This window comes from Pleurodeles waltl, chromosome 12, assembly GCF_031143425.1.
Source record: "Pleurodeles waltl isolate 20211129_DDA chromosome 12, aPleWal1.hap1.20221129, whole genome shotgun sequence".
Classification (NCBI taxonomy): Eukaryota; Metazoa; Chordata; class Amphibia; order Caudata; family Salamandridae; genus Pleurodeles; species Pleurodeles waltl.
In genome coordinates, this window is record NC_090451.1 from 152,310,187 (window position 1) to 152,322,542 (window position 12,356).

The window sequence follows — 12,356 nt, forward strand, 5'->3', positions numbered from 1 at the left end:
TATATGCATCCTTTTGCCCAATTGCTATCTAAACTGATAGTTACATTTCACATGTATGCAGATGATACCCAGTTGATCTTTTTTTGATAAACAGCTTTATCGATTTTCCAGTTGCATACAGCAACCTAAATCATGCATCACATAGAACTGCACTTCCTCCCGTACACCCCAGTGCAGCCAGTCCGCCTTGCATATGTCATCTTGTGAGGGAACTAATTGCCTAGTCTATAGTAGTCCATCCTTGTCCCATATCCGGGAGTGCTTCCGAGGGCAATGCATGGCAGTGTAAATGGATTTCTACAGTTGCGCACACCAGTCCGTCCCCCTGCACTACTCAAGGAGAGTAGGTGTTGTGTGTGATCTCCATTTCCGAGGCATGTCTTGCTTTGCCACGGTTGTTGCCAACCCATTTAGACACCGATCTCCTCAGCCATCCCCAACATCGTACAGTACACCCTGGAGTATCTGTATGGATGTAATAGTGATGTGGGTTCCCAGTACCTGGGCCAGGGTGGTCATAATGTTCTGCCAATAGGTTGCAATGGGAGGACATTGCCACGCTACATGATAAAAGTTGGCATCTGGCAAGAACTTTGGGGACTCTCAGTGCTCGGGGTCCTGCTGGCTCGTCAAAGTCAAAGCGGGATGATGTAGGTGGTGTGGAGGTAATTCAGTTATAAGAGTTTAAGCCTCGAGGCTATTGCTACTTCTCGAGGGGCAAATCATGCTAGGGTCCAGTGCAGTTGACCGTTAGCTTTGAACACTGATCATCTCTCTCCCATGTTCTGCCTTATGCTCTTCCTATGGTCCATTGGGGAATGGCCAGGAACTTTCTCAGACTGAACATTTCCATGACAGAACTGATTGTAGTTCCAAAAGGGGCATTAATTAATAATGTGCCGAACTGGCCATCCATATGGGTCCCCAATGAAAGTTTCTTCTTCTCTGTGTAATCTCGGGATCCCTTTAGACTCTAACCTGTCTTCTAGTCCACACATGATGAAGGTGGCCCGTACTTTCTTTTAACCACCAAAAACTATCTACAGTGCCTGCCACTATATAACAGTAATTAATGGTCTGATCTGGTTTCGTATTGATTACAGAAATTCTGTTCTGCATCTGCTCTCACAAAGACAGTACTCTCTCTCCAAGTTGTTGCAAACACTAGAACAGTTTGAAACAAACCAAAAGTTCAGCATATTTCACCAGTCTCTAGGCAAGTACATAGGCTTCCTGTACGCCAACTGATAATTTTCAAGGTATGATTATTTATGATCTATTTTGCATTTCCTGACTTCATGGCAGTGAAATATGCTAGACACTCTGACCCTCATAACCTAAGATCTAATAATATGTCCCTTCTGTGCGTTCCCAAAACTGATAGGGTTAGATTTGTCAATCCCTGTTTTTCTGTTGCAGCAGCACACCTCTGGAATTCCCTCCCACAATCCCAGGTTGAATTATTCTTTGCATGCTTTAGACAATTTCTTAACACTTACTTGGTTCCTAGGTAACTGCATGGTATCCACTATGTACATTAAGCTCCCGTGTACCATTAGCACCATGAAAGTTCAGTGTACGTAGGCTGTGTAAATTAATTTAACATAAAAACAAATCAGCTTTTCAGAGTAGTGTCTGAATCTGATCATGGTGAATATAGTGAAACCCTCGTGCACAAAGATATTTCTTATTCAGGACACTCTGAGGGAATTTACCGAGGCATCCAAGTGGCCATCCATAAGCTAAGAAACCATTGTAGCACTTGGGGGCTTCAAAATCAACTTCTTCCAGCCAATAATAGAGATGATATTTTCAACATTACACAACCCTGAACCTGAACTTACACGTAGTGGCTGTGTGATTTAATGGCTGCTCCAGGTTAAAGCAGGAATTAGTACATCAACTAATCCTTGATTTCGCCATGATTTTAAGTGAAGGTGCTGGCTTCTGATGGGATCCGCCTTACGTACTGTCAAGTCCCATTCTATAGAAGCTGCTCATCTATGCCCATTTTAGTATTTTAACAGATTTTGCATACTATGTCCTCGGTCATTGTAGGCTCTTATTGGTAGGTATTGAATTATTTCATGTCACTAACATATTTGCACTGTTCCATCACTTGCAACGTTGAAGTGTTCTTAGGCATTTTAAAAATAAATCGTTCCTAGTTCACAGTAAAGGTAACCCCCCCCGTTGTTAGCAGGTTAATTTTTTATTTTATACAAGTTTACCCACATCAGAATCTAGATAGGTAAGCCTCTCTTTGTTACACTGTGGTCTCTATTAGTGGCACCTGGAACAGCTGTCCATGTCCTCTCTTTCCCACTTTTAATTGGAATAGTTTGAGTTCAGTTTTCTTGCAGGAAGTGCTGCGGATGATCAGAGATGTTATAGTTGAGTTTGTTTTGTCTGGAATGTAATGTTCAACCAATTTTCCCTAGATTTCTCAATCTACTAATGGCGCCGAAAGTGAATTAGAAAGGTAATTCATTGCAGGCCTCCAAGGTTGCCTGTCTGAGTCACATTCCTGTTGATGTTTACTCGAGCGCACCGTACTCTGTTCCACACACTCATGTGATGTAGAATTTGCCTTGTTCACTCTTTACAATAGAGCACTATTGAATGTTGTGTTCTCTAAGTCATGTGCTACTGATTATTGTGCACTCTCTGTGACGGACAATGAACCCTGTATCCAGTGTGCAGCACACTATTGAACACTACTCTATGTACTATATGCTACTAGGATGATACTTTGTGGGTCGGACACTATTGAAGGAATGGTATGTTTGGAGGGAGCCACTGAACACTGTATGCTGTGTTGGACATTAATGAACAACATTCTTTGTGCTCCATACACTACTGGGCACTATGCTGGGTGAACGAGACATTACTAAACACTATTTTCTAAATGCCAGATGCATTTGAATGCTGTACTTTGTTAAAAAGCCCTTTGGACAACAGTCTTGGGTGGCACAAATGAACATTATTTACTGTGTGTGAGACATTACTGAAGACTATATGCTGTGTGCCGAACACGACTTAACAGTAAACTCTGTGTGCAGTGTAGTTTTGAGAAACTGTATGTGTACTGAGGTTGAAGTTTACGAGCTCTGTATAAGCTTGGAAGAGCTGCACACCATTGATTTTGCCAACTCGCACACCTCAATTCTCATGCAGTGTCTTTTCTGCAGAGCTAAGAAATGATCTGGTGTTGCCATGCAACATCTGAACAGAGCTGGACTTCATTGAATGGCCTAATCTAATGTTTACTCTGAAGTTGTACAACTCCTATGGCCAGCCAACATTTTTCCACAAATCTCAGAGATAGTTCTTTATTTTATGTGAATTTATATAGGCTGTGGCATTTGTATTTTATTGAAAACCTTACTGTTCTAAAATACATTGTATGTTGAAAGTCATGGGGCACAAGTTGGAAGAACGGAGAAGTCCTCGGAAATCAAACATTTTTGCAAAATTCCTTCTATATCTGTTCATTGCTAGGAGTGGGTGATAAATTCTGCTCCACTGGCGAAGTTGGCAGAGTTTTGGCACTCCGTGTTACGCAAGTAACGCAAAGTTCCAGCCAAACTACGCCAGCCACAGCATGGCAGAGTTTTTCCTTGCATGCAGCTTGCTAACGGTAAGTTGATGAGCTCGTTTGAGATTTGGTGCCCCCTAGCATGATTTTCTGTTGCTAGGAGAGCATACAGTAAGATTTCCCCTACACAAGCAGTCTTGACCATTTGTGGTCAGAATGCTGGTGCTTAAGTTGATAATCTACTCAAGCAGCAGCAAAATCAACTCTAGAACCAGCGCCCTAAGGCACACCATGTGGTGCCGTTTACATTGATTTTTCAGCCCAGAACGAGGTCTAGGTGCTACAAATTAGTGCGAGCAGCGCAACATGCCTAATTCTGCCCATTCATGGAACCTCGCAGAATCTTACAGCGTTCTCATGTAACTCTGCGGAATTCCTCGGAGTTCCGCCCATCCCTATTAATTTCTTGCCACACACCAGAAAACACTGTAGTCATCCCAGTATTTCTGAGATTTGCCAAGGTGGTGATGTCACAAAGGGAATCCAAGGTTACTTGTCGGATTGGATCTCTGCGTTATATAAGCTCTTAATGTCTACTGTGCAGGAGCATCATTGTTCTTCCACATGTCCTTGTGTTACTTTTGGTTGTGCTTTATCTACAGGTTTAAAAAATAAGCAGCAAGATTCTTTCCTTCTTGTTCATTGTCTTTAGAAAACTTACTCTGAGTTGAAGACTTACTCATACAACTATCTCATTTCACAGCAAGATGTGACATGGCTTTTATGCTTTCATGTTCTTTTTCAGCCGAGACAATTCTCCAAGTTTGAAGGAGATTCGGAATGGCTGCCAACAGCAATGTGACCGAAAGCCCAACATCCCGCTACGCCTTCTTCAATCGAGCCCCGACCTAATGTCACACGAGCCTGCGACGACTGACTCACGCTTCAAGTCTGTCATCGTCACATCCAGCGAGATCCACGTGGAGTTGGAGCGCAACAACTCGGCCAATCAGAAGATAAAAGCCAGCACTGATAATGACAGTGAGCCCAACCTGATTGATTGCTTGCTGGTCAGTCCCACCTGCAGTGCCATGACGATAGAGCTCAGCCCTCAGGCCGAGCGGGTGCTTGCCTGCTACGTGGAGATACTTAAAATGCTGTGAGTATCTGTCTGTAGTTATAAATCTGCAACTCTTTCAAACTGCCATTTGTCTACATTTCTCGAGTGCTTTTCTCCAAATTTGTTCAAGTTCTAGAAGCTAGCAGGCCTTGTCTCTGAATCTGTCCCGAGATGGAATCTGGCTTCCAGTTATAGCCAAAGAATTTTACAGTAACATCAAGAATAAAAAATGTAAACGTTTACTTCTTTCACTTTTATTATTCTGTGTCACCTGTGTGTTTAGTTACTGCTCTCATTTCCTCTGTAAGTCTCACACACCACTTTATGCTATAATTTACTGTTGGCTCGAAGCCCAGGGCTCGAGTCGCAAAGAAATGTTTTACTTTTATACCCCTACATACGGGCTTAAATGTATGGCTTTTGGGAATTCAGAAACATTCCCAGTAGTATGTCTGGAAGGCTGTGCCAGTTGCAGCTTTATTTACAGGCGTACTACTGGGAATGTCATGTGATAGCTCCTGTTTACCCGATGCGGAGTTATACACAGAATATAATTCTGCATGAGAGAAAAGCAGCCTTCTGTGCAAACGCTCACTTTTTCCTCCTTCCGTTTTTTCACCATGGAGAAAATATTTTTTGCTGTAGAGAAACAAGTTTCCCAAAAACCCCTACAAAATTTGAGGGTGTTTCATTCTTCTTCCCACATTTGGTATTGCAGCCCTGGAGTAAAACTCCTACCGTTTCCAGGGTGGAAAGTGTCGGAGTGAATTTGGGAACTACCATATTCTCATGAGGTTAAAGGCATTCACATGCTGCCAAGATAAACAACACCTTACTCTTCCAACTCCCTCACCCCTTGCATGGGCTTTATTACTGCCTAGTTGTACATACTCGTGGTTTACAGTTACACAGTAGTGGAACAATTTATGCTTGGCAGGTGTCCGTTTGTGGATTCCTGGAAAGTGTATATGCCGCAATTTTTGGACGTAAATGTTTTATAACTATAAATGGTTTTGTGAATTGGGCTTTGTCTCGATCCCTGCCTGCTTTTAGGTTAGTTTCACAGTTTCATTCATATGTGTCCTGACCATTAACAATTGTGTGGCAAAATGCAGTTGCACCAGAGTTGGCTGGGCACCAGAGTGGGTTGGGTAGAGCCTAGGGGGAACGTATATTAGGTTGCCAACTCATTGTGAATTTGGAGTATTTAGTTATGCTGTCATAAGCTTTTCTCCTTTTATTGCTTCTCTGTATAGCGCATGAGGTTGTACCTCTGTGTGTGTGGGCTGGTCACAGTGAGATTTCACCCGCACTTTGGTGGGTTACCTATACCAGATCCTTTTATTTGGCTGTTGATGCAGTCTTGCTCGTTTGTATCATGAACGATGATGCTTTTGGCATAAACTATAAAGTAATAGGACGGAGTGCTTCCTACTGTACAGTTCAACTAACAACCAGGAAAACTAACTTTGATTTAAACCAAAAAATACCAGAACCTCTGTAGAGCTGTTTACACACATTTCGCTATAATCAGGCATAGCCGCTGGTCTCTTGCCTGCTGTATGTTTCTTTGTACCATTCTTTATCATTGCCAGGATTGGTTTGTGTGTGCAAGGTTTTAGTATTAAGTAGCATTGAGCAAATAGGAGAAATAGTGGGAAGTGTGATCCAGGCTTTAGTTGTAGTGTGCCAGTCGAGGGGTGACAGCACTTGCAGTCAACTGGTAGATTCTTAGTTTTGTGTTTGTTTTAAGGTTGGGTGTTGATGGTATCAGTGTTTAACGTCTACAGACACCATCCTACTTTAGGCAGTCTTACTCTCTGCCACTGAAGTCACTATCTCAACTTACGGAAGCTTCATTTTTGCCTCTGAGTCGATATACCATGTTAGGTGAGCTTAAGTTCTGCATTTGCAGGTTCAATGATCACCCTAGGTGAGTACTCCACCTGAGTACTCCGCCTAGCTGCAGCTGTTTTCCCATTCTGCGGTAGCTTACCTTCTGCCTTAGCAGGTTTTATTCCCTCTCTGGTTCCATAAAGACCATTACCATCATGAAAGCATTGTGGAACATACAAGACTGATTACAAACCATCAGCAATGGAGTGTTCAAATGGATTAGGAAAGCTGTCATCTGGTGTGATCTAGAAGGACCTCTTCATAGTCTTGATGTGTGACCTTGAGAAAGCCTGTAGTAGTGGTGAATTTTTGGCTGTGCATAGTTTCACCCCACAGTTGTTTTGCACTTTTAGCATTTTTTCACTTTAAATTTGTAAATATGCATTGCTAATCTATACTTTGTATTTCTGTCATCTGGAGGCATTCTTTCTTTTAACAAGGAGTACGTACATGGTATACTGTGGTGTTGCTGTTCTTTTCTGGCATGTGAATGTTTTGTGCATGCTGTTGTCTGTCAATTGTCTATTGTACAACAGCTGACGCCAGGACCCCTGCATGCCCAGAGATATTGTAAAGTGTTTCTGATTCATTTAAGTTTGGAGATAGTTTGTATCGCTGATAAAGTTTTATTGGAGTACGTTAGTTGTTGGGCTTGCAAAACAATTAAAGATGGCTTATACATAAGAGCAGTTGCTTTTCCTGTAGTATTCTATGTTTTGAGTCTGATTGATCTTCCAATGCAGTGTGCTTTGCTTATTGACCATGTGCTGAGCTCTACCCTGATATACGTTAATGATGTGTTTTAAAGTGGAATGTTTACTAGGTCGGGCTCCAGGTCCCATTCTGAACTATGTGAAACAAAATCCTAAATTTAAGAGATTGAAATAATGAGCAAGGTCCTTTGCACCGATGCCTACTAGTGTGAGCTGAAAAAAGTAGTGCAGGAATTGTCACAAGGTAGGTCTTGAGGGCTCTACACAGATCCAATGGTGCCGCAGACTGCCCAGCACAAACCATGTGTTGAAGGCCTGACGGGTGCAAGCAGGAGGGCATGTGATGGGGTGCACTTGGTAGGTACGTTTGGACTGGTAATAGGCTGAGGCAGAGTTGAAGCTATTCACCATAGTGGAAGCTTGGAAGAGTGCGGATTCTTAGGTGGGTGTAGGTACTGGAAGTTATAAATGCGTCCCTGAGCACAGAGGTATATCCGTGTAGTAGGTTCTGGGTGCAGAATGGCTGAGAAATAGAGACTGTGGTTCTATCAGCGGCTTTATGTGCTAAGCAAAGGATTAACACATCTGGTAGAAATTGATGCATGCTGGCATTTCTTAGAAAATAGTTTGCTCTCTACGGTAAGCAATTAAGATCTGCTGCGATCCTCACGTAGCAAAGGGTACTTAAAACTTCCAGTAGTCATGGTGATACATTAAATACACAATAATTGACAGCAGTAATTTTTTTAAACAATCATTTATTGCCTGAAACTTGAGCTATGCCCTTAGCAATGAGTGATGATGTGTGGATCAGGTCAGGAATTAGGTGTGTTCTTCAAAAGTATATTCAACATTAAGCAGGAGATAGTTTGTTTGTATATGCTTATTGCTTCATGTGTATATATGTTTCTGTGATGTTTGTGGTGTGATAGGCTTTATGTAGCCCTTCCTTCTCTCCATGTTCAGTGATTGTGGAAGAGGCTATGGATTATGAAAAATAAATAATTCAAAGCCACCACTGTGATGCATGTCTCCACTAGTAGGCCTGGTCGTGAGTTGGGAAAATTGGAAATATTTGTTTCACATCAATATAAGAGTTGTTGGTGTCAGAATATTTGGAGAAGAAGAGAAAGATGCTATTTTGCTTTATTGCCATGATGGCAAGGAGCTGAATGAACTATTTAGAGCTTGGCGGATTGGATACTCTACCAAAACGTGTTGGATATTCCATCCTCTGTATTACAAGTGCCATTGGTTATAATGCACTTGTGATATTTTGGATGGGATATATCCAACATGTATGTTATATTGTACTCCATCCAAAAAGCTCTAGATGATGTCCTTAGCATTTTCCATCATCTCCTTGGACCAGAAAACTGTAAAGGCGTTTGAGGGAAAAAAACAATATTGAGTTTGAAAGAAAAGTTATTTTTTAGACACCACAACTATGGGTAAGTATATAGCTGCCTTAAGAGAACAGCTGGCACAGTGAAAGTATAATGGGGTTGAATATCAATATTTAAGAGATCAGCCTATATTGCATACCTCAACACCTAAGAGATTCACTGAAACCAACATTGCAGAATGTGATTAGTATAACACATGGAATTGAGCTGCATTAAAGGCATGTCTAATAATTTAATGGGGTATTTCAACAATCTAGTCGTGGACAAGTGTATGTATATGCAAGGGGATCCGAAGAGTACTGAAGGGAAAAGTGTCAAATTAAATTCACCAAGGAGGAGAAACATTTCAGAGTAGTGGTCCTTAACAAGAGGTTGCAAACTGCACTCAGGGAATTTGTGACTGTTAAAAAATGACATATTTTCATACCAATCCAATATATATGCAGACAAAAGCAAAATGTACATTTGGAAATTTTAAAATGTCTATAAAAGTAAAGGAATATGAAATTGGAGGCTAAAGATTTAGTTGGTACCCTTTGCTTGGTTCGTGGGGTCAGCGCAAGTACAGCAGACACAATCTTGTATGGGTGATTTGTGGTCTCAAAAAAAGCACTGATTTTCCATTGATAGAAACGGGCATGGATTAGGACCAAAGATACAGTGACATGCTAGACGCTAGCATATCACTTCGTCTTTTAAAAATGAAAACACATTTTGAAAGTCTCCAAACATCTCATTAAAATAACATTTTTTTTTTTTTTGCGTATTCTTTTTCAGAATTAAATAAAATATTTTTGTTTTTGTATACATGCTTCTGTATCATTGTGTATTCAGGTTCAGAGTGTAGAAATTGCTTAGACTGGGGTCCCCGGCTTCCATTAGTAATTCCGTGGGGGTCCATAGAAGTCACAAGGTTACAAACTGCTGTCATAGAGTCTAGTCTGTCAATGTGGTGCTTGTAAATTACTCTACTTTGAAGAACATTCGCAGTCAAAGTAGTAGTCATGGATTTTTACTGGAATCTGCTTACAAATTGTGACTGGGGGCAATTAGTGTGGGAGTGGAGAAGTGTGGCTCAATGGTTAGAGCGGCAGACCCTGAAGCAGAGATCTGGCTCAAGACCAGGGTTCAAGTCCCGCTTCGGCAGGTCTTGGGCTCAATTCCCCTTGACCAGATAATTCTCTCCTCGGTGCCTAATCTAATTCATGGGTCCCACTCTGCAACTCTGGGCAATAGCTTGCTTAATCTCCACAACGGCCCCAACAGCGCTTGGATGCCTGGCTTCACCCTGGGGGTGCTCAGGAGTGGGCGCCTCACAGGGAAAAGCCAGGAGGGGTTCCATAGCGGTATGAGTACAGCGCCTTGAGACCCTAACGGGTGAGTAGTGCGCTATACAAGTGCTAATTTACATTTTACATTTACATTTGTGATGCTGGGGTATTGGCAAAGTAGTTTTGCAGATTCTAAAAGAATGGATGTATTCGCCGTGGTGTGATTTAGTTGTGTTTCCTGTACTGCAAAACGAATGACTTGTTCAGAGCATACGGTCACACTGACAACATAGGCAAATATTTTGGGAAGAGACATGTATGATCTCAACAAAATGAAGGTGGGTATGGAAGTGTTACCTCAGGTATTTCAGGATCTGGCAAGGTCCAGATGAGACAAAGGGGAAGAGATCTGCTGCACCTACTGACATGTCAGGCCCAGAAGAACTTGAGTTTGGTGGTGGTGACTTGTAATGATGGTATGCTGACTTTGTATATGCAAGTGTTCAGTAGCAATACTGAAAATGTAACAGGTTTGGTACTGAATCATTTTTTAATACTGAAAATGTAATGGGTTTGTACTGTATAATTTTTATGAGCTGTGCTTGTTGAGCATAAGGTACAAGACATTCTTTTTATGGCTTAATTGATATTGAAAGAGGAGCTGGATTTGTTGATTATGGAGGCCCATGTAGAGGAAATTAAGGCTTTTGAATGGCTTGCACCTGTTGTTGCTCATATGTTGGGTGGAGAATCAAGATGTGTGTGGAGATCTACAACCTAAGTAACTAAATTTACTTTGATAGTCATCTACTGTTGAATACTGGCTTCTCTAGAACAGGTGGATTGGTTCACTACACGTGATGTGAAGGGGGCAAATGTTGTCTGAGTTGCTCAGATTTGTGAGGAGAGGTCTTCATGTGTTTATACTACCAATGGTTTGGTAAAGGTGTGGAAAACTGTGACACTGAATGATGGCACCCTGTGGAACAGCCGCAGATTAACTACAGTACCCTGCTCTTCCTCGTTTGAGGGTGAAATGCCAGGGCTGTGAATGTATGGATGTGTGATTGTGTGATGCAGTAAATACAATTCTAAATTGTACATATGGGAAGGACGATATAGTAAATCTTGTTCTCCTCTCTAAGCTATATGACTCCTAATTAGCCTTGTAATGCTACTGAAATATTATTGCTGTGACTGGTCTGTAGACCACTGCTGCCCAGGGGTGTGTTATGCAGTCTTTGTCTGTATGCACATCAGCTCATTTTGCGTTTTTCCCCTATCTATGCACTGTCCTATAACAACTGTCAAAAGAAGACAATTTACGGAAAGAGAGGTAAGCATTTTCTGGCAGTCACATCAGTTGAAGCACATCAAGGTGTCACTTCTGGACCAGCCATGATGTCCTCTCTGACCATTGGTCACGCAACTCTAGTTACTTCTGACTTTGCCGATTTGAGAGCTGTTGCCTTTGCCTGCTTAATCTTTGCTCTTACAACTGCTCTTTTATGAATGAGTATCCTGCATTGCTCAGATATTACTAATTCTTTCAGGGTAACTGGAAATGTTTGTACACTTGTGTGACTCAGGGTCTTTCAGTAATGCGAGGGCATTAGTGCAGGTACTGTCGTCATCCTCATTTTACGTCTCTCAGTGTCTGGAGCACCTTGGTGACGCTGCAGATTGCAAAGGCAGTGATGACTAAGCTGCTGAGATTGTTTTGCCTCTAGGCCAACAGGTTCCTATCCAGGTCGCAGAGAAGGAAGGTGATTCCCAGCAGGCAGCGGTCAACTGTGGAAGGAGTCTGTGGTCTGAACCATGTTCAGAGCGTGCCACTGTCTATATCTGTTAAAAAAATGCTACTATGCCTAATGTTCTTTGGCACTTCCTGTTGGCTTTGCTGCGATAAGAAAAATAATGAAATGAATGGAAACTGAATCAGCAGTCCACCCCTGCACGCAGCCCGTAGAGTGAAGGTTTCATCTAGGGGTCGTGGTAGGAGGTTATTTGGAGAAACATCCCAATGGTTAACTTAGAGTTGTAGGAGAGTGATGTCTTTCAGTGATTTCACTCCACCAGTGACATCACTCTACTCTCCTTTGTGAGGTTGCCACATTCTAGTGTATTCTAAGCACCCAAGCCACATTTTCATTTTACCTTCTATAGAAGGAGTTCAGCTTTACTCAACCAATAACTTCTTAATGTCCTCCTTAGATGGAAACCACCACTGACTGGCATCTGCCTTTATTCCTTGCCTACTAAGGACCAGGCCATTAAAATAATTGACCATGAATCTGTTCACGTTTGGCCCATGGCCACCTACCAAATAGCACTGGAAAGACTGTGTTCTCTGCCAGCCTCACTTGTGTTGGAATTAATGTGTTTTTTTTCTCTTTGCTCCCTGTTGATTCC

The 12,356-nt window shown here is 41.9% G+C and overlaps 1 protein-coding gene across 4 annotated transcripts in view; it reads left to right on the forward strand.

Annotated features, from left to right (window-relative positions):
• CMIP (c-Maf inducing protein) overlaps positions 1–12,356 on the forward strand; it is a 347,152-nt gene that overhangs the window by 276,924 nt on the left and 57,872 nt on the right. For all 4 annotated transcript variants that reach the window (XM_069216306.1, XM_069216304.1, XM_069216305.1 and 1 more), the window contains one exon: positions 4,344–4,697. In XM_069216306.1, the coding sequence (XP_069072407.1) occupies positions 4,344–4,697 (354 nt within the window). The remainder of the gene's footprint in view (positions 1–4,343; positions 4,698–12,356) is intronic.